At 39.6% G+C, this 18997-nt stretch overlaps 5 protein-coding genes across 6 annotated transcripts; 3 read left to right on the top strand and 2 right to left on the bottom strand.

Moving 5' to 3' along the window:
- The first annotated feature begins 53 nt into the window (after nt 1-53).
- On the top strand, nt 54-4879 carry LOC664226 (uncharacterized protein). Its single transcript, XM_970238.4, has 3 exons — nt 54-386; nt 436-526; nt 2951-4879. The coding sequence occupies exons 1-3, from the start codon at nt 241-243 to the stop codon at nt 3575-3577; spliced, it is 864 nt and encodes a 287-aa protein (XP_975331.2). The 5' UTR covers nt 54-240; the 3' UTR covers nt 3578-4879.
- Nucleotides 4880-5043: 164 nt separating this feature from the next.
- drongo lies at nt 5044-13104 on the top strand. Of its 2 annotated transcripts, NM_001170663.1 has the most exons (6): nt 5044-5219; nt 10240-10727; nt 11505-11600; nt 11779-12018; nt 12069-12274; nt 12361-13104. In NM_001170663.1, the coding sequence occupies exons 1-6, from the start codon at nt 5056-5058 to the stop codon at nt 12403-12405; spliced, it is 1239 nt and encodes a 412-aa protein (NP_001164134.1). In that variant the 5' UTR covers nt 5044-5055; the 3' UTR covers nt 12406-13104. The 2 variants fall into 2 exon arrangements, with proteins under 2 accessions (NP_001164134.1, NP_001164135.1); NM_001170664.1 differs by lacking the exon at nt 11505-11600.
- Cog4 (Component of oligomeric golgi complex 4) lies at nt 12938-15801 on the bottom strand. Its single transcript, XM_970252.5, has 8 exons — nt 15675-15801; nt 15430-15627; nt 15013-15384; nt 14547-14969; nt 14229-14476; nt 13693-14182; nt 13463-13648; nt 12938-13411 (listed from the first exon to the last, which is right to left on the bottom strand). Exons 1-8 carry the CDS (start codon nt 15750-15752, stop codon nt 13148-13150), a joined length of 2259 nt encoding a protein of 752 aa, XP_975345.2. The 5' UTR covers nt 15753-15801; the 3' UTR covers nt 12938-13147.
- Nucleotides 15802-15980: 179 nt separating this feature from the next.
- Nucleotides 15981-18983, top strand: LOC664246 (uncharacterized protein). Its single transcript, XM_970257.5, has 2 exons — nt 15981-18148; nt 18244-18983. The coding sequence occupies exons 1-2, from the start codon at nt 16078-16080 to the stop codon at nt 18459-18461; spliced, it is 2289 nt and encodes a 762-aa protein (XP_975350.1). The 5' UTR covers nt 15981-16077; the 3' UTR covers nt 18462-18983.
- On the bottom strand, nt 18474-18915 carry Polr2F (RNA polymerase II, I and III subunit F). Its single transcript, XM_970262.4, has one exon. It carries the CDS (start codon nt 18913-18915, stop codon nt 18520-18522), a length of 396 nt encoding a protein of 131 aa, XP_975355.1. The 3' UTR covers nt 18474-18519.
- Nucleotides 18984-18997: the final 14 nt, after the last annotated feature.

Here is an 18997-nt window from a genome sequence, read left to right as displayed (position 1 = left end):
TAGCGGCGAACCAGATCCGGGTCCCGGATTTCAGGACATGCGCAAGTTCGTCAAGCTTTTGACAGGAGGACTTGTCGAATTTGAGAAGACCGCTGGTTTGGTGTTTCTTGATGTTTTCGTGTGAATAAAGTCGCGTTAAAACCGGGCCCAAGTGAGAAACACTGAATTGTGTTCGTTTCGTACGTGTCAAGGGTCAAATGTCCTCATTAAAAAAATTACGAGCGGTGACAGAGAAGCTGAATGTCATCAATAAATTCTTGCGTCGACATGGACGTTGACGGTCCAGTCAACGGTTCCGGCACCCTGAAGAGGTGCTCCAGTGCTCCTATGATTAATGAGAGCAATTCCATCATGACCACGGCAACCCCATCCGGATCCGCTGCCAGGTAAACCCTCCAGTGGAGTTGTGGTTGTCTTATTTGTGGTCTTCTGCAGGGATCAACAGACTTTCAACCTGTTCGGGGGCAGCACGCAGCCCAGGACGAGGAGGTTCAGTGCCAGCTTTAGTCCAGTGCCTGGATCTCCTGTAAGCACTTAATAACACCAAGTTTAGGGCCCTTGTGTGATAAAATCAACTCGAACGGATACGTTTCGAGATGCTTCAGCTACCAGTTTTTACTTTTATGGGGCTTTCATGAACGGACATAACCTTCAAATTGCGATTTTATATCAAGGAATCGGAAAAAGTATTAAAGACGCAAAAAATGCAAAATATTCTATTAGTTCACTAATTTTATAAAATTTATTTAACAATCCCTCAAGTTATGCTTATGTTTGTTTTTTTTACTTAATTGGCTTAAAGTTTACGATTTTTTTAATTATTATTTAGCAAAGAATGTGTATCTTTTTGGATTTTTAAAAGGAAAATATCGTGTGTCTAAATAAAAACGTGGTCAAGTGTGCTTTGAAAAATTTATGAATGTTGTCTTGAATAACAAATGGTTCCAAAGCCTGCTAGTTATTTGACAAATTTTAAACGCGTGCCTTTATTTCATTTTTTGTAGAATAAATTAAAAGTAGCATTGAACCCATCTTTAGATAATTACAGTGTTTCGTACCTTTGCTTGTAATATGCATTATATCTTAACTGTTTAGTCATTTTGTTAAATGTGTAAAAATCTATGACATGAAATTTTCGCACTCTTAACCACGTTTTAAATTTAAAATTGCGAGTTGTTCCAGTACTTGTGTTCTTATACACTTGTTGCATAATGAAAAACGGAGATAATTATGCAAATTATACAACTCTTTATTGTTCAGCATGAAAAAAAACTTCTAATTTGAGGTAGTTTTGAAGAAACAAAAGGTAGTATTTGAGGTTGGTCAAGGTTATTATGGTGAATTACTGTTTTAAAATACCTAGCTATTTGGATTTTTAATAGTTACATAAAAATAATTAACACTAGATGTTGAAATTAAGTTTTTATTAAGTTTTATTATTACAACGTGGTTGTTAAAATTTGCTTTCTCAAATATTTTGGTTATTATATGCTATTTACGAGGGCATGCCAGTATCTAGGCAGCGGTGCTCGTTGCCTGGGAACCAATTTATTTATGATAAGTGCCTATTACGAGGACCTTCCAAAATCAAGTTTTTTTGGAAGACTTGAAAAAGCTGTAAAAACGTTGGATGAGCTTTACTGAGGAGGAAGGAAACCATGTAGGAAAATAATAAATAAATAAATTAATAAAATAAAAAATTAAATTCCTCAAAATAATGTGTTCTCTTGTTGCTTTGTCAGGTCATATTGACACACCCTCGTACACTGTTTTGTTAAAGATGCAAAGGGCATCGTATTGGTGGAAAAGTACAAAATGAAAATGCAAGTTCATAATCTGTTGATACTGTTTATCACTGTAAGGTCGCCTAGACTTTGAGAAGTGTTTACTTTTGAGTTAAATGACCAAAATGGGCAGTTTACCAAGCTTTTATTATGATTTATTTTCATATATCTACCTAAAGGTTAAGCAGAAATTCTTACAATAAGTTTACTGTAAGTTTTTTATCGTTATGATGCATGAAGCGGATTATACTGATTATAATTTGAGTTATTATAATGGTTTATGGTGTTTAGTTTGAATTTTCTTGATTGTACCCACCAACCTTGAAAAACGAAATAGTACTAATTCATTAAAGCAGCGGTTTGAACATAAGTTTTCCTGCAATGGTAATTAATAGTTTTTCACGGCTTGGTGAGTGATCGTTTTTCGTCACGGGGAATTTTCCAAACAATAATTTGAACTTTATCTTGACACTGAATAGTTATCAAAAAAAACTCTTTTTTGTAATAACATTTACTTGTTATCTCGAAACATACTAAATTTAACAAAATAAAAAATTGTAGTACGTATAAATGTATTAAAAACAATGATTAGTTTTTCTTTATTTTTAATTAACTACAACCAACAGCAGCTCATTTGCTGTTTTGCTTCTTAAAACGAGTGCAATAATTAAAATGGAAAATTATTCGTATTCAAATAAGTGATTTATTTTTTAATCCAACATGCATAACAGAGGTTGCGTTAGCGTAGGACAGTATCAATAATAAGTCGTTGTCAATAAATCGCATTGACGTCAGCGGCTTATGCAAAATATGAGCCGCAACACTCAGATTATTTCAGGATTTTCATGGCAAAATTATATTCATTTTTTATTTATGTGCATCAAGTAGGTTGTGGAGGTCTAAATGCATCTTTAATTTAATGACCGATTTTAAAAAAACTTTATGCTTGTCATCCTTACCTACTTTTAATTTTAATAAATTATTTGCTATCCCAAAAACTGGGAAATACATGTTTTAGAGAATATTTTTTAGAAAAAAATAGGTGGCCTGGGGTCATTTGAATTTTGCCATGGTTGCCACCTTTGCCTTTCAGCGCCCACCTCGATATGAAAATCAAAAATAAATATATTTTTTCCTCAGTTGATTAGTTATTATTGCTGCTGCAGGTGTCGGGTCTGCGCCTCACGCCCCGCATCAACCAGCTGCGTCAAGAAGAGCACGCCGACGTGAGCAACCTCCGTGAGCTGGCCCACGAACGCGAGATCCACCACACGATGCAAATCTCCCAATCATGGGAAGACCTAAATCTGATGAACGAATCTCACGGCGACTCCAAATCGAACAAAATGGGTCCATTGCACGTCAACTTGCCACCGTACAGCGGCCTCAACTGCAATTCACCCTCGCCGACCCGCCACAGCTCGCCCGGCTTCCAGAGCCCGACGCGGGCCTCCCGCACCCTCATCCGACGCAGTGCCAGTCCGGTCCTGCGGCCAAGCCCTCTAGGCGTCAAGCGGAAACTGGACGATGAGAAAAACGACTATTATGTGAGTCCCAGGGCGAAACGTTTCCACAGTTACTCGGCTGTGGATCGTGGGGGCCTGCTCACCACCACCCCCAGCAGTTTGCCGGGCTCTCTGAGCTCGGTCGGCACACCGGAGTCGCTGTCCAGTGCCGATTCGCCCGGATTTAATTTTAGGAATGTAGATAGTCCATCACCCAGTCGTGCAATGCCACCGGAACCGATGATCGTCACCAAAGGCGATCACGACATGAACGAAAGTCCTAGTTAAATTGATTGGTTTTTTGGTGGAATTTTGTGTTAGGATGCAATGCGGTTGGTACTGATGAAATCAGAAAGTTATTGAAAAATATTTTTTTAATCGGCAAGTTCGACTAATTGATAAACGAATTATTTATAGACTAGTCGGTTGTTTTGACTAGCAAAAAGGGGCGCCAATTAAACTTTAATAAAAAATTATTTCACTTTGAAAAACTGACATGACGCCAACTTTGATATTCTATTTTTGGTTTACAAATAGTACGGGAGCAGAAACAAAACGATAAATAAGTAAATGATAGAAACTGCGCAGTTTGCGAATTTTATAATTATCTTAATTTTTACGACAAAAATAGATAGATAAGGTTTACGAACAGGGTAACCAATTTGTTGTTACAGTTTCCTGTAAAATGGCGCCCTTCCAAAATGTGATGTTTTTCAATAACTCCCATTTTTATATTCATCTACAGGCTGTTCCGTCTAAACCCCACATTAGAAGTATTGGAAGTTCTAATAATGATAGTTATTTTTTCATATTTACAACCATAATCTGTTAAGTCCAGATCAATGATGGTTAAAGATGCAAAAACCAAAAATTTTCAAAAAATCCAAAATATTTCAAAAACGGCTAAATTTACGTGTAGAGAAAGCTGATGAGTAATGAAAGTCCCCTTGAAGTAATTCATGTTATCTAAAAACGTTGTAAAAGCATCTTGCCATTTAAAATAAGAAACAACACGTTATAATTTTCAGATAAATATGATTATCAAAACTTTAATACTTGTAATGTGCGGTTTAGTCGGAGCAGCGTGTATAAGAGTACGATGTTAATATAAAATTCTCTAGTCTATAGTTGTAATGTGGAATAAGTTAGTGTCTAAAAATGAACAATGTGAAGACTCTGCAAGGTGCTAAAATACTGACGTTTTCAGTAAATTTTGTTGTTTCTTCCTTCTGATATTTAAAGTCCGTTATTGTGGATTTGCAATTTCGCTGAAACTAACTCAGTTCTTGCCCTACTCACTTAAAAAACGATGTCAGAACTAGTGGGTACATCAGGAATGTTTCTTCTTCCACTCTGTGTAATTACGGAAAATGACTATTGTATATTTTCTAGTGGTAGTGCCTCACTGTTCTAATCATTTTGATACATAGTTAGGAACAATATAGACTGACGATTTATAGCTTAGTTCTCGTTAAATTCAGCCAACTCCTTGGTATATCTGTGTACATAGTCCCCTTGTTGGCCAATTAAATTGTTAATATATTATGCAAAGTGATTTCACAAATCATAAATATATCATATTACGACTGAGCGTGTTTTTAACTGCGCAAATCCGATTACCGGAAGCAATTTAATCCCCGAAATCCATTGACCCCCCTTATCATTTCCGAAAATTGACGTTCGAGCTTTGTGGAATCGCCACTGCAGGCGTTGACGGCGCCTCAGCTGTCACACAATTGTCAGTTGTGCCAGTGTTGTGGAGCAGAATGGCTTCGTCACGAAAAAAGCAAGATGAGAAGAACTTAAAAACGTTACGCGAACTGGGGGCGCAGCCCCAGAACAAGTACTGTTTCGACTGCAACCAGCGCGGCCCCACGTACGTCAACATGACAATCGGCTCGTTTGTGTGCACCAAGTGCTCCGGAATGCTGTAAGTACCGTTGATTGACAATGGGCTGACAGGTAATCTTGCGGGGCTTTTCGTGAAAAACTCGCATTGAAATTGGCTTTTCGTGCTTCCTTTGGAGCTGTTTATGCAAGTGCGAAATTTGTTTTCATTAGCGATCTAGAAGTGTGTAAATATAAATAGCACATGTTTCCCAATTAGCAAACAGTTCGTGCTTTATTTCAAAATTTTATTTACTGTTGGTTCTTTGTGGTGACCAAGGACGGAATCTCGAAAATCAAACAATCAGTGGAGGGAAAAATGTCCACTTTGTTCGACTTTCATGAGTCACTTTTTACGTCAGAAATTTTCTAATTACAAACTTCTCGATTTAGCAAATAATCGCTGCACGTGCATTTGCGATTTTTTGTAAACCACGATATCAGATCCGTTTTGCCGCTTCCGGCGTGACCTAAATGCTAATTTGATTGTACTTGCCACAAACAGGTGGAAAATAGCGAAGGTTTTCGTTAAATGCACGATTTTTTTCCCAAATCCTATTCACAAAATAAATATACAAAGCTTCCGCTGATAAGATTATTAATATTGTATTATTCACTGTCGGGCGATAATAAAGTCGATTTCCAATTGTGGTGTATTTTTTCAAAGTCCAGACTGAATAATTGTACAAATTAATAGGTAACAGAGAAAGTCGGATTCATTTCTGTTAATCCGGTAGCACATTAACACAAATTATTCCAAGACATAAATTATGACTCGATTTGTGTTTTCGGGAAAGTAGCGAAATATTTTTGATATTGTTCATGTTTTTGGCCAAGGAATCGAACTTTCTTTTCGCAAATAATTGCATACGATTTTAAAAGGCGTAATGAGGGTATGCGGTTTTCCGGTAAGAAAACGCATGGATTAACATAACATTATTACAAGTAATGCGTTCCTACTATCATGTCTGCATTGTTTTATTATTTTTTTCGTTTATTCCGAAACGCTCCCAAATGATAACTGAGCAAAATAAAACTGTTACGGGAATCCCCGGAAATTCATTGTGGGATTTACCCATTAATTCCACTTCTGTGAATGTCTCAAATGATTTTTTCACTAGATTCAGCTGTAAGGTCTTGTGAAATTTTAATATACATATTCAGAATGTATTCTCCGGTTGTGGTACACTTAGAAAGTTTACACTTGTTGGGGTTTTACCAAACATGTTTTAATTGAATTAAATTTTTATTTATGAAATCAGATGAAGAAACATAATTGTTGCTTATGCGTTTACATAAAGAAATTATTATTTTACTTCAATATAATAAGAATTTAAAATTGTTTAAAAGGTAGGTAAGTGCTCATTGTAGGTTCAACCACTTGGATTTTTTTGTTTCATGCGAAATTCAAGTTGTGTGTTATCTCGTTTCGCAATCATGTAAAAAATTTAGAAAGGAGCAAATTATTTTGTTTTTCTTTTATTTTTCGAAATAAAATTGCGATGTTTTGACGACTATTTCGTAGAAAAAATCAGTGTGTAACGAAAACAACAGCCATAGGCGTTTTCCTATCACTTTTGAATTCGTAGAAGACTCAGCCGTTCAAAAACATGCGGACTTTTACACGTATTTACTTCCTTGATTTTTTAAATTAAATTATTCTTTGTTTACTCGTAAATCGTCCATTTAAATCCACCTGGTACTCGCACACGTGTGAATTATTAATGAATCAACAATCAATTTGTTATTTTCGAGCACGACTCCTGTGTTGTGCATTGTTCTAAATACGGGCTCGTGTTGTGCAAATAATTTCAAGATAAAAATTCGGTGCTTGATTCAGGTGTGGGACGTTCCGTTTGGGCGCCCCTCTACAATGATTCACAATCACAATAAGCACAACAAAGAGACAAATCAGGCCAAAGTTGGCCTGTTTATTAGATTCAACTCTCCTTATAACTGGCTTGATCAGCGCGTTACATTTTTAAATTGTCACCACTTACAAGTTTTATTGTCGCGTGTTGGAAAATTGTACAATTCCCCTAACGGATGTTATATGCCTACCTGTCCGGTAGGAATGGCCCTTCGTGTGCAGGTTGTATCAAATATTGACTGGGGGGACCCACGATACGAAAAGTGCAACGAACTGCAACGGGAACGGTTGAATTGTCTGTGTCTTTGACGTGAGTCACCTTAGGCTCGTACAATTTATAAAAGTTTTTCATCGATTTGGATGTGTGTTATACACGTGGGGCTTTCACAAGGGGAGACTTGAAAGAGACGCTTTATTGTACAAACAAGATTTTATATCAGTCATAAACGCCCCATTTTGAGTTTCGAAATAACACTTAACATTCTATTAGGAATTGGTTTTGTGAAGAAATTACAATAACTTTCCACCAAACAATCCAGAATGGAAACGTTCCGCATTGTCTCTCATATCTCCGAGATGAAGGCCATTGCGATACGTCTGAATTTTCTTATTAATAATCTTGACTCATAAATTGTAATAACGTCTGAATATAAATGATGGGAGCCGTTTGTATTTTGCCTTGAAACAGCGATCGATAAGTTCCAAATTATTTCCGTTTGGGTTTGCGGTTTTAAGACACCACGTAAAAAATTCATCACGCGACCAATAACAATTATTATCGTCCGATTATCATAATTAATTAAGGCTTAAGAAGAACGAGGAAGTAATAATAAACAGGGAATTGGATAATGAAGCAAGCTATACTTGTGAGGAGCGTTTCTAAAAAAAGAATTTGTTTTCATTTCCGATTTTTACGTCAGGTTTTGATGTAGGTTGAAAGTGCTGTGTAAATATGACATTTTTTTGTGTTTACCGCAATACACTAAAAATAATTAATTTTCTATTGATCTCTATTGGCTGTTTTTCCGAAAGCCGTATTAAAGATCATGTGTGTGATATCATTTAATCATATTAGTGGGTAATGTAATGAATTTTTGATCCGACAGAGACTGGTTATGACGCAATGAAACTATCGCAAAGTGGCAATAAAGAAATAGGTTTTTAGGGTAGATACATATTGGATATTTTTTAAAAGCATGTCCATGACAAAATATGTAAATAAATCGTTTTAAAAATGTGACTCCAAAGTCTTGACAACACATTTACCTATCAAATGACATAACTGACAGGGTTTAAAGTTACTCTTGACCACGTTTATATTTGGGTATTTATGTCTTTGAACCCAAAATCACTAATTTTCTGCTTATTTTTTACCGAGTAAGAGTGTAAATCGGACGCTTTAATGCCGAGTGGATTTTTGAAGAGGTTTATCATCCACGAAATGAAATAAATAAACCGATTTACACGTAAACGAGGTCAATACAAGATTTTATTCTTCAAATTAGACTCAACAAAGCTTAAAATTGCTTTAAATTTGTTAAAAATAATCTGACGTTTTGTATTGAGAAATGACAAACAGTTGACAAACACTGACAAATTTTGACAGTGTTGAAGAATAAAAGAAGTTTTTGTGGTTTTTCTTTTTAGTTCTTAAGTAATTTCCAGATTTATTGTTATTTTTATATTGTTTATGATTTTATTATTTTTATATTCTTCTAGCTTCAAACTAAATTTTGTCTCTCCATCTGTTTATTATTGTTTATTTTTTTCAATAAAGTCCCTTTATTATTATTATTATTATTATTATTATTATTTATTTTGCTTAAATACTCAATTAAGTTAATGAATCTCTCGGAAAAAAATTAAAAAATATTCGATTTTTAAGTTAGCCCCTCGATCAATCTTCACTCCTTGATGACTTTGGGTGAATTCGAGCCCCAAAACGACGTCGTGTCGTGGCTTTGCATATTTTTAGAGTCTTTGAGAGACATGTACAATCTATCCCACAAAAGCTGTAAGATAATTGGACGCCTGGTGTGTGTACATTGTTATTTTTGTGTTCAAATAAGATAAAAGTATTGTCTTGAACACTCCCTGATTAGTTTCTCGATTGATTGGTTACCCACGCAGATAAAAGGCCATCGATGACGTTGGCGCTATAATTGTGAGGGATGAAGTGTTCACACAAGCCATCTGGGAGTGAGCAGCAATTTAATGTTAATTATGATGATTGTTTATTAATGGCGTGCGTTTTAAACGAATATGTAAATTACGTGCAGTAATAACAACTCCACGTTTTATTGAAGCGATTACGAGATGAGGAAACCAAACAAAATATCGCCTCATTCCTCGGATATCAGAGCTTTTATCGGCAGCGACGTAGGCGCCCAAATAACAACAAATTATTGGATTTATTGACGCATTCTCATTGCGATCAGCTGGAAATTGCGCTAATGATGTAAGAGATATTTCGAGCAAGGTGGCCAATTCACGATCAATGTTACGCTATGCGGCATATTCAGGTATTACCCGGTTTTGCATCGGTCAAGAGGCCGGTTTCGCGACCTTGCCAAGCTCCAGGAAGCGGTCAATGTCAGAATTACTGATTGCCGAGCGTTCGGAGGCGCTCTTATCACCACGAGACGAATCCTGCGATAAAAATATCGGTATCCTGCAGGAATCGGATTCTCGTGCTCGCAGGAATGCGTTACGTAATTTGTGCAAGAGTTTTGCCGTGATTTTGTGTTTTGCATTATTTTGTAGCCGGGTCAAAGGTTTAATTGCTTTCTAATTTAAAATAAATGTTTTGCAATAGTCAAAACAAGACTATTTTTACAGTGCTTGGTTCTTGTAATTATTTTTTATCTTCTATTTACTGTAAACAAACTAATTACGCCAAATTTTGTGCATTGCTTCTCGAACGGAGAGGTCACTTCATCCCGATAAATAATTCCGTGCTCGTTTCACCAAGTCCAATTTTTTGTCGTGCCGCCAATGCCCGAAAAGGTAGGCCAACAATCGGCAATTACAAATGGTCGCGTTGTCTAAAATTCGCCAGCGCTCATATCGAATAAATAACCCGTATTTATTGGCCCCTTGCCAGATAGGAATCCCTTGAACTCTCCGCCTGAGAAATGCTCTCCGCGGCATCCTTTTATCGTTTGAACTTTTATCATTGGTTTTATTTTTACAGACGCGGTTTGACGCCGCCACATCGCGTCAAATCGATCTCGATGGCCACATTCACGTCGGAAGAGATCGAACTGTTGAAAAATCGCGGCAACGACTACTGCAAGAGTGTGTGGCTGGGCTTGTACGATGGCACTTTACCGGGGGCCGAGTACAGGGACGAACAGGCCGTCAAGGACTTCATGGTCGATAAATACGAAAGGAAGAGGTATTACATGGAGCCGGCCCAAGCCCTCAAGAACGGATACACGAAAACGGAAAAAGTGAAACCGCTGACGACGCTCGTTTCGGACCCGAAACCGATCAAATTGAACGGAAACGCGACGGAATTTAATAGAAAAAGGCCAGAGCCCGGCAAGAATCATTCGTTTGCTGTCGATTTCGACAATGCTGATATCTTCGCTTCCAACAACAATAACACAACGACAACGCAAGAGACTTTTGCCAATTTTGACGATAATCCCGTTTTCAACAGCAAAATGAACAATGCAAGTGAGTACAGCGCCGGGTTAAAATTATCGCGCATCTGGTGGAGCTTTAATGAATGGAAAGAGAACAGAAAAATCAAGACGGGGTTTATTTCGGGCACACGTTGGTCGTTAAATATGGATTTAAATAAGAAATCGAACTTGTAGACTTGCATGCTAAGCCAAATTATTTTACGCGTTTGTGACTAAAATAACACCACTTCGACGTAACGAGGTTCATTCAATGAATATTCAAGTTATTTGGCGGCTTTTGAAACGATTGTTGAGTAAAAATTGATTGCTTCGGGGCGAATTTTCATAAAATCGTTCCAGGTGTTTATCACTGATAAATGGTAGTAAACAGTGATTAAAAAAATTATTCTCTAATCTCAGCAAAAAATACGCTTGTGTTCTTATAAAATTACTGCTTCATTGCCTGTTGTGTTAATGAAATAACAAAAACCTTGAATTATTGATTCGGTTTCTCAAATCTCTTTCTTAGGCGATTTATTGATGGTATTTTCAGGTCATTGCGTATTGCTTGCCTAATTGGAGTAAACTTTCATGTTGTGTTTAAATGTCCAAAAAAAGTGGCGGTTCCACGTTGGCAAGCACATAAAATTCAGGCTTGATGTTGAATTACGTGTAAACTAATTGTTTCAATTAAGAGTGTGGTAGAATAGAAAGCCGCATGTTGGAACACTACCGAAACAAATAATTTGGATGTGTTTTCTTGTCGCCTATTTTGAACCGCTTTCAATGTACTTATTTGTGTGTAACACTGGAATGCTTTTCCTTCCAGCGGATCAGTTCAGTATATTTGATTTGAAATTCACGAATTCCGGTCCAGTCTTAAACCAAGTGCCTCTCTTTCCCAAGTGCAATACAAACCGATGGAGTAAGTGTTTAGTGTGGCTCGGCATTTACTTTCTCGCAGTTGGTTTTATTGATTTTTTAGTGTAGTACCAGCACTTGTTTTTTATTTACGTACGCTTCCCATGCAATTGTTGATACTAATTTACGCAGTCGGGTTTTTTCGTAAAAAAATCACACTATAGGTGATTTTCTCCATTTAGGTATGCCGACGCCGACTTTCGACAATTTTAATTTAGCACAATCAAACAAAGTACCTGCAGCCCCGCCCGAAGACAAGTACGCCGCCCTCAAAGACCTCGATAACGCTTTAAAGACGCAAAATGCAGTCGATTGGAATTCGTCAGGTTCCAATGGGTCGTTGTACAGCTCTCCAACACCCACCGGCTCCATGTACAGTTCACCATCTCCGCAAAGTTCCATGTTTGGGTCGCCTAGTCAAGGTTTTAATTTGGGTTACGTCCGATTTCCGTTCACTTTTCCCTTTGCACAGGTCAGTTTATGAACGCGTTCCAGAATCAGGATACGTTCTCGAATCCCTTCAATGGCATGAATTGGGGGAGTAATGGAAATTTCGGACAGAATCTCGCCAATCCCTTCCGTGAACCGCCGGTTAGAGTCAACGGTTTCGCCCAGAACTTCCAGCCCATGTTCCCGGTCGCTGCCAACGGGGGCGCATGGGGGGCCAACCCCTTCAAGGTATTTATCGCAAAAAACTCAATTGTTGCGCGAAATTTCGTAAAAAAGCTTAAAATTGTTAAAATTTGGTTCGTTTTCATTGTCAGGTGGGTGCCACGGCTAATGTGAATTCCAACAATCCATTTTTATGAGTTGTGTAGTCAACGAGCAACGTAATTTTAATCTGCTTTAAGTTTCTCTCTTTCTCTCTGCCGATTGGACAAGTTCCGTTATTTATAGTAGAAGAATCCACAAGTAGTGAAGTGTACGTAAATTATTTCTTCCTTTGAATTAATCCACCAACTGATCTATTTATTTATTTTTTGCCTATTATAACAATGTATCAAAGTCAAAACCAAAAATGCTTTTTGTCTTTTATAATATAGCTACGTAAACTAAGAATGTAACGTTAAGTAATGTTAAAGTAGTAGTTAATACGCTTACAAGAAATCAAACCGTTAGGTTGCCTTCTGTTATGATGAACAACTAGAATGAACAATAATTTTGTGTATATTTATTTATCGTGCGTTGGACTTTTTTTAATTGGAAAGTGGCCTTGATAGGTTTACGAGACTGTCTTTTTTAATATGTGTAACGATAGCTTCTTGATTTTGTTTTGTAATAAAACTATTCTTAATTGATTGACGATGTTCTGTGATAAAAGATGCTTCAATGCAAATCAACTTGTATTAGTGAAAATCGAAATTTGGTGTTTTTTTTTTCTCTCCTCCGTTACATCTCGTGAACGATGTGAAACAGACTCTCCGTCCCGGTTAAAATAATAATATTAAGTCGAGCACAATTTATGCAATGTATATTGTTGTCAAAAGGTTGTGTAAATACATAAAGAAATAACACCAATAATTAAAACTGCACTTTTATTACCACCAACACTCACAGCTTGAATCTTTTTATATCCTCGACCTTAAAATCCGACCTTAGCCCCATCACAGTCCGGACTTCAGACGGCGTCAAACGCCACGTAAGCGCCCCATCGTGATCGCCCCAATAATCGTAAAACTCCGACACTTGCTCCAAGTTTAAAATTGTGGCGATTTGAGTCAAACGCGCGAATTTGTCTCTCACGGACCACGAAGTCGTCGCTGTGATGTAACCCGCCAATGACCTAACTTCTTTATCTAATACCAAACCTCCCAACTGAAAAAATCCCATGAAAAAATGCAATGTTTAACACTGGTTGCATCATACCCTATTAAACGACGATTTCATTACGACTTTCTCCAGTCTTTGGGTAACTTCCGTCGTTAAAACCGAAATAAACGCATCGTAATTCGCCGTTGTCAAAACATCTTTAAACAGGGACAAGAGCGTTTCAAGGTTCATAATAAGCGTTTGGACGAACGATTCGCCCGCTTCGTACGCCGACAGTTCGTCCTAAATCACACAATAACGCACCCAATTTAACAATAATCTAATACCTCGGATAACTGATGGTTTATACTGGTGAAGTTGTCGACCCAAGGACTGATTCGTGGTTTAATTGCGCTGACGCGCAACTGCTGAATACCATACTCGGTGATTTCCTTCAGATTTGTCGTGACTGAAGACAGGCCAGAGAGGCAACTCTCGAGTTTCCCGCGTTCGTTGCTGTTCATCAAAGGAAGGGCTTGTTCAATTTCCTTCAAAACGCTATCACACAACGCATCAACGTATTCAGTGCTACTATCAGCATTATTCAAAGCCACGATAAACGCAGTCCTTGTCTGCTCAGTGTCACTGGCCTGGAGCCGGCCCTGTTGTATGGAACTTTGCAACACGTTGTAGGCCTGAGTCAAGTCGAGATAACCCGAAGGGTAGCCTTGCCTTAAACGCGCCCTCAAAACGTCACAAAAATCGTTTTCGAGGATTCGGCACGCGTTATTTATAATGGCACAGATTCCGTCCAAACTTCCGGTCGATATTGAACGACTGGAACCACTGCTTTGAACAACGAAATAAAAGGGTTGGATTTTACCGTATGCATTTTTTGACTATGAAAAACGTGTCATCGACCATACTGGACGTTTGTTGCGACGGTTCAATACTATCCATACTTACGGCTTTCGCAACCGATTCCTCCATAAAATACTGCTCAAGTTTTAAGTAGTGTAACAACAGTTCGTGCTTCGAGTGGGTCAAGTCGCTGGTTTTTATTAGGTTTTCCAGCGACTTTAGCACTTTTGGCTTCTCGTCTTCGTCCTGGACGCCCACGTCTAGGTCTGACTGAAAAATTTTGAAGTTTATTGCAATAAAGGTGATTGATTTAAAAAAATTGTCTTTTGCGGGCACTTACCACAACTTTGCGTTGTATGAACCTGATGTAAAGCTCGGTCCTGAAATGCATGAGAGTTATCTCTCCGATGGAAATATCCAAATCTTTGGGATCGATTTTTTCCAGTTTGCCAAAACTGGAACTGGTGCTCATTCTGGACAAGTCCGTAATGAGCTGAATTTTTTTGTTAATTTGCCGCGCCCTAGCCCACTCTGTCAAGATTCTTTTCATTTGAATGTCGCACTCTTTTTGTAAAATACTGACGGCGCAGAGAAGTCTCCCTGGGCCGTAGTACGTCTCAATCAGAGGCTGGTGCGTGTCAACAACACGTGCCAACCCCTCAAATAATAGAGTTAAAGTGTCGGCATAAATAACACTGTGGCGTTTATCAGACTGGGGCGTTGTCATTGCCGATTTCAGATTTTTTTCAGCGGTTGCTGCAACCTGAAAACTCGTTAGGAAAAAAACTAATTTGTGTGTCGTTTACTTTGGTTCTGAGGTAAGTACAGAGCGCCTTAATCCCTTCCTCGTGCATTCCCAGCAAGGGAAAGATCTTAAAGAAGCGTTCAATCGCAACTAAGTCCTCACACTTGACCGCTTCGTTAAACTTATGCTCAACTATTGCCTGCAATTGGCTTGCAGCGTCCTGTAAAGTCCGCACTGACTTCAACATTCCTGACACGTTCTCGACATCGGTTGCGGTTCTCTGAAGGAGCGACTGGTCAATTGATAGGAACCTATGAACATGAGCTGCCCCTTTCTCATAATCAGAGTCCAGTATCGCAGTTTGGACCCCTTGAGAGCATATTTCCAAGTCAATGAGGTCGCTAACGCGTTGCTGGCATTCATTAACACGGCTCTAAAAAATTGTAAGAGGGGAAAAACCAAGTTTTAAACAACGTACTCGAGCGGTATCAAGTGATCTAATTTTGCCACTGATTTTCTCAGATGATTCCGAAATATCGTAAATGGTGTTTACTAGATCTTGGGCTTCGTGTTTCACCACTTTCAGCGTGGGGACTAGTTTAGCAAGGCCTTTGATTTTGCTATCAAGGAACAGTTTTTGGTTTAACATGTTGGACATGTCTTGGAAAAGGGCCTCCTGTAACGTGTTGTGTAATACGTTTTTTAAGAAAAGTTCGGTCTGACCTCTTCCGCTTTGATTGTTTTAAGCTCATCCTGGATGCTTTTTTGCATCAGTTCGAACTTAGCCTTATCTAAAGACATTTTTTCAATGTTTATTGTTTTGACCGTTTTGACACATTTGAATGGACACGTCAACTTGACAGCTGACTGGCGCTTGTAGGAATGAGCAGGACGGGAAAAAATGTTTTGTGTGATTAAAAAACATAATGCAATAGTTTTTGTTAGTCGGTATACAATTTCGTGATTACAGAGTGATAAATGGAATATTATTGTTAATTCGAATTGTGTTTTTGTTATAGTACTAATAGTTTAGCGCTTGTGCGAATAAGCTTTGACGTTTGTGAATGTCAACCTAACCTACGTTTTGTGTACGTTTTTCCAATTTAATATTTCTTGAAAGTGATCGATGGTGAACGATAAAAAGCGCCGTTCTCGTAGCAGAGACCGCCTGGATAAGAGACGGCGTTCGCGCTCACGTAGCAAAGAGCGCCCCCACAAACGGTACAGGTCTCGTTCCCGAGACAAGTACGAGAGTTCCAGCAGCAAATACGACAGGTACAGTAAGTCTGAACGTGACCGGAAAGATGATAAAGACAAGAAATCGAAAGACTCGCGAAAGCGATCACCAACACCAGAGACAGAAACGAAACCCGACACGAAATCAGACGTGAAACAGGAACCAGCACCTAAGAAGGAACCCTTGTCATTGGAGGAGCTTCTGGCTAAGAAAAAGGCCGAAGAAGCGGCCAAAAGCAAGCCGGTGTTTTTGACCAAGGAACAGCGAGCCGCAGAGGCGTTGAAACGTCGTCAGGAGGAAGTTGACCGTTTGAGGAAACAACAAGAAGCCGAACGGAAAATAATCGAAAACGTGCAAGCTTCCAGACAGGAGGAACAGAGAAAGGATGACCGGGAGTTTCGGCGGCCGCGTGATCGCGAAAAAGACGAAGACAAACAGAAGGATAAAGACAGGGAGAAGGAATCCGACGCGATTAAAGAACGCTACTTGGGTTTGATAAAAAAGAAGCGACGAGTTAGGCGTTTGAACGACCGAAAGTTCGTGTTCGACTGGGACGCCGGTGAGGACACGTCCCAGGACTACAATCCCTTGTACAAAGAGCGCCACCAGGTGCAATTTTTCGGCCGCGGAAACCTCGCCGGAATCGACATCAAGGCCCAAAAACGCGACCAAAGCAAATTCTACGGCGAACTACTCGAAAAACGCCGCACCGAAGCGGAAAAAGCCCAGGAAAAAGTCAGGTTGAAGAAAGTCAGACGTAAGGAAGAGAAGCAACTGTGGGACGATCGCCACTGGTCGGAGAAAGACGTCTCGGAAATGACCGAGCGTGATTGGCGCATTTTCCGCGAAGATTACAACATCACAATCAAAGGCGGCAAAATCCCGGAACCCATCCGCTCCTGGAAAGAGTCAGGCATCCAGAAAGAGCTGCTGGAAATCATCGATAAAGTGGGCTACAAGGAACCAACCCCCATCCAGAGACAGGCGATTCCCATCGGGATGCAGAACCGGGATATTATCGGGGTTGCGGAGACCGGTTCGGGCAAAACGCTTGCGTTTTTGATCCCGCTTTTATCCTGGATTCAATCGCTCCCGAAAATCGAACGCACTGAAGATGCCGATCAGGGCCCCTATGCCATTATTTTAGCCCCCACGCGTGAATTGGCCCAACAGATCGAGGAGGAGACGGTGAAGTTTGGCCAACCGTTGGGGATCCGCACTGTGGTGGTTGTGGGCGGTTTAAGTCGCGAGGAGCAAGGTTTTAGGCTGCGAATGGGGTGCGAGATTGTTATTGCAACCCCGGGACGACTTATTGATGTTTTGGAAAATCGCTACTTGGTCCTGAACCAGTGCACGTACATTGTTATGGACGAAGCCGATCGCATGATTGATTTGGGATTTGAGGCAGATGTGCAAAAAATTTTGGAGTACATGCCGGTCACTAACTTGAAACCGGACTCGGAAGAAGCGGAAGATAGTAAAATAATTTTGGCGAATTACAACAGTAAGAAGAAATATCGGCAAACGGTGATGTTTACGGCAACTATGCCACCGGCGGTTGAGCGACTGGCGAGGACGTATTTGAGACGTCCGGCGGTTGTGTACATTGGTTCGATCGGGAAACCGACGGAACGGGTCGAACAAATTGTGCATATTATGACTGAGAACGATAAGAGGAAGAAGTTGATGGAGTATTTGTCCAAAGGGGTCGATCCACCGATTATTATTTTTGTTAATCAGAAGAAAGGGGCCGATGTTTTGGCCAAAGGGTTGGAGAAGTTGGGCTACAATGCGTGTACGCTCCATGGGGGTAAGGGGCAGGAGCAGAGAGAGTACGCACTGGCTAGTCTCAAGTCGGGGGCTAAGGACATTTTGGTGGCCACTGACGTGGCTGGGAGAGGGATTGATATTAAGGATGTTTCCGTTGTTATTAATTACGACATGGCCAAGACTATTGAAGGTAAGATAAGTTTGTCCCAGATTTTTTTTCTTTATGACTAGTGCAAACTGAAGAAAAAAGGAAATCTAATCTGTAATTTGTTTATTTTTTTTCAGATTACACCCATCGTATTGGCCGAACCGGCCGTGCCGGGAAGAGCGGGGTGGCTATCAGTTTTTGCACCAACGACGACTCGGCCCTATTTTACGATTTGAAGCAAATGTTGCTATCGTCACCTGTCTCAACGTGCCCCCCTGAACTAATGAACCACCCTGAATGCCAGATTCGGCCCAATCAGCCGAAACGCCGCCGCGACGAAATGATTTTCGCTTAATTAAAATAAAACTCGATGTTTACTTAGCCTTTATTCTTAAAAACAAAATCTTATTACACTAGTGGTCAATTATTATGAGTTCGTCTATGCCCCAATCCTCGTACGAGTGGTCGGGTAAATAACGCCGGATTATGATGGGGATTTTCCGTTGTTTGAGTTCTTTCATTGCGATTTGAAGCGGGTCTGTCTCTCCGTCTAGTTCCACCATAACTGGGGCACACATGGCGATTTGCAAAGCTCTTGTTCCCAAAACACGAGCTCTTTCGTATTTGGTCATGTATTTGGTTGTTATGCGTTTGTTTTTGGGCACTCCGCCCCCGGCTTGGCCATGAGCGAGGATGTCGATGTTGTCGCCTTCCTCCTCGGGCTGCTCCAGCTCCTCGATGTTGTCGTCATCGACGTCGTCGTCGAAGTCGTCCCCCACGTCATCACCGTCGAATTCTTCGTCATTCATTCTCGATTTCTAGCTAATTGACTAATTTAAAGGCATACACAAACATAGCACAACGTTCAGATGTCAAATGCGTCAAACGTCA

This window comes from Tribolium castaneum, chromosome 5, assembly GCF_031307605.1.
Source record: "Tribolium castaneum strain GA2 chromosome 5, icTriCast1.1, whole genome shotgun sequence".
NCBI lineage: Eukaryota > Metazoa > Arthropoda > Insecta > Coleoptera > Tenebrionidae > Tribolium > Tribolium castaneum.
The sequence above is the reverse complement of the archived record's forward strand: the minus strand, read 5'-3'. Positions and strand labels throughout refer to the sequence as shown.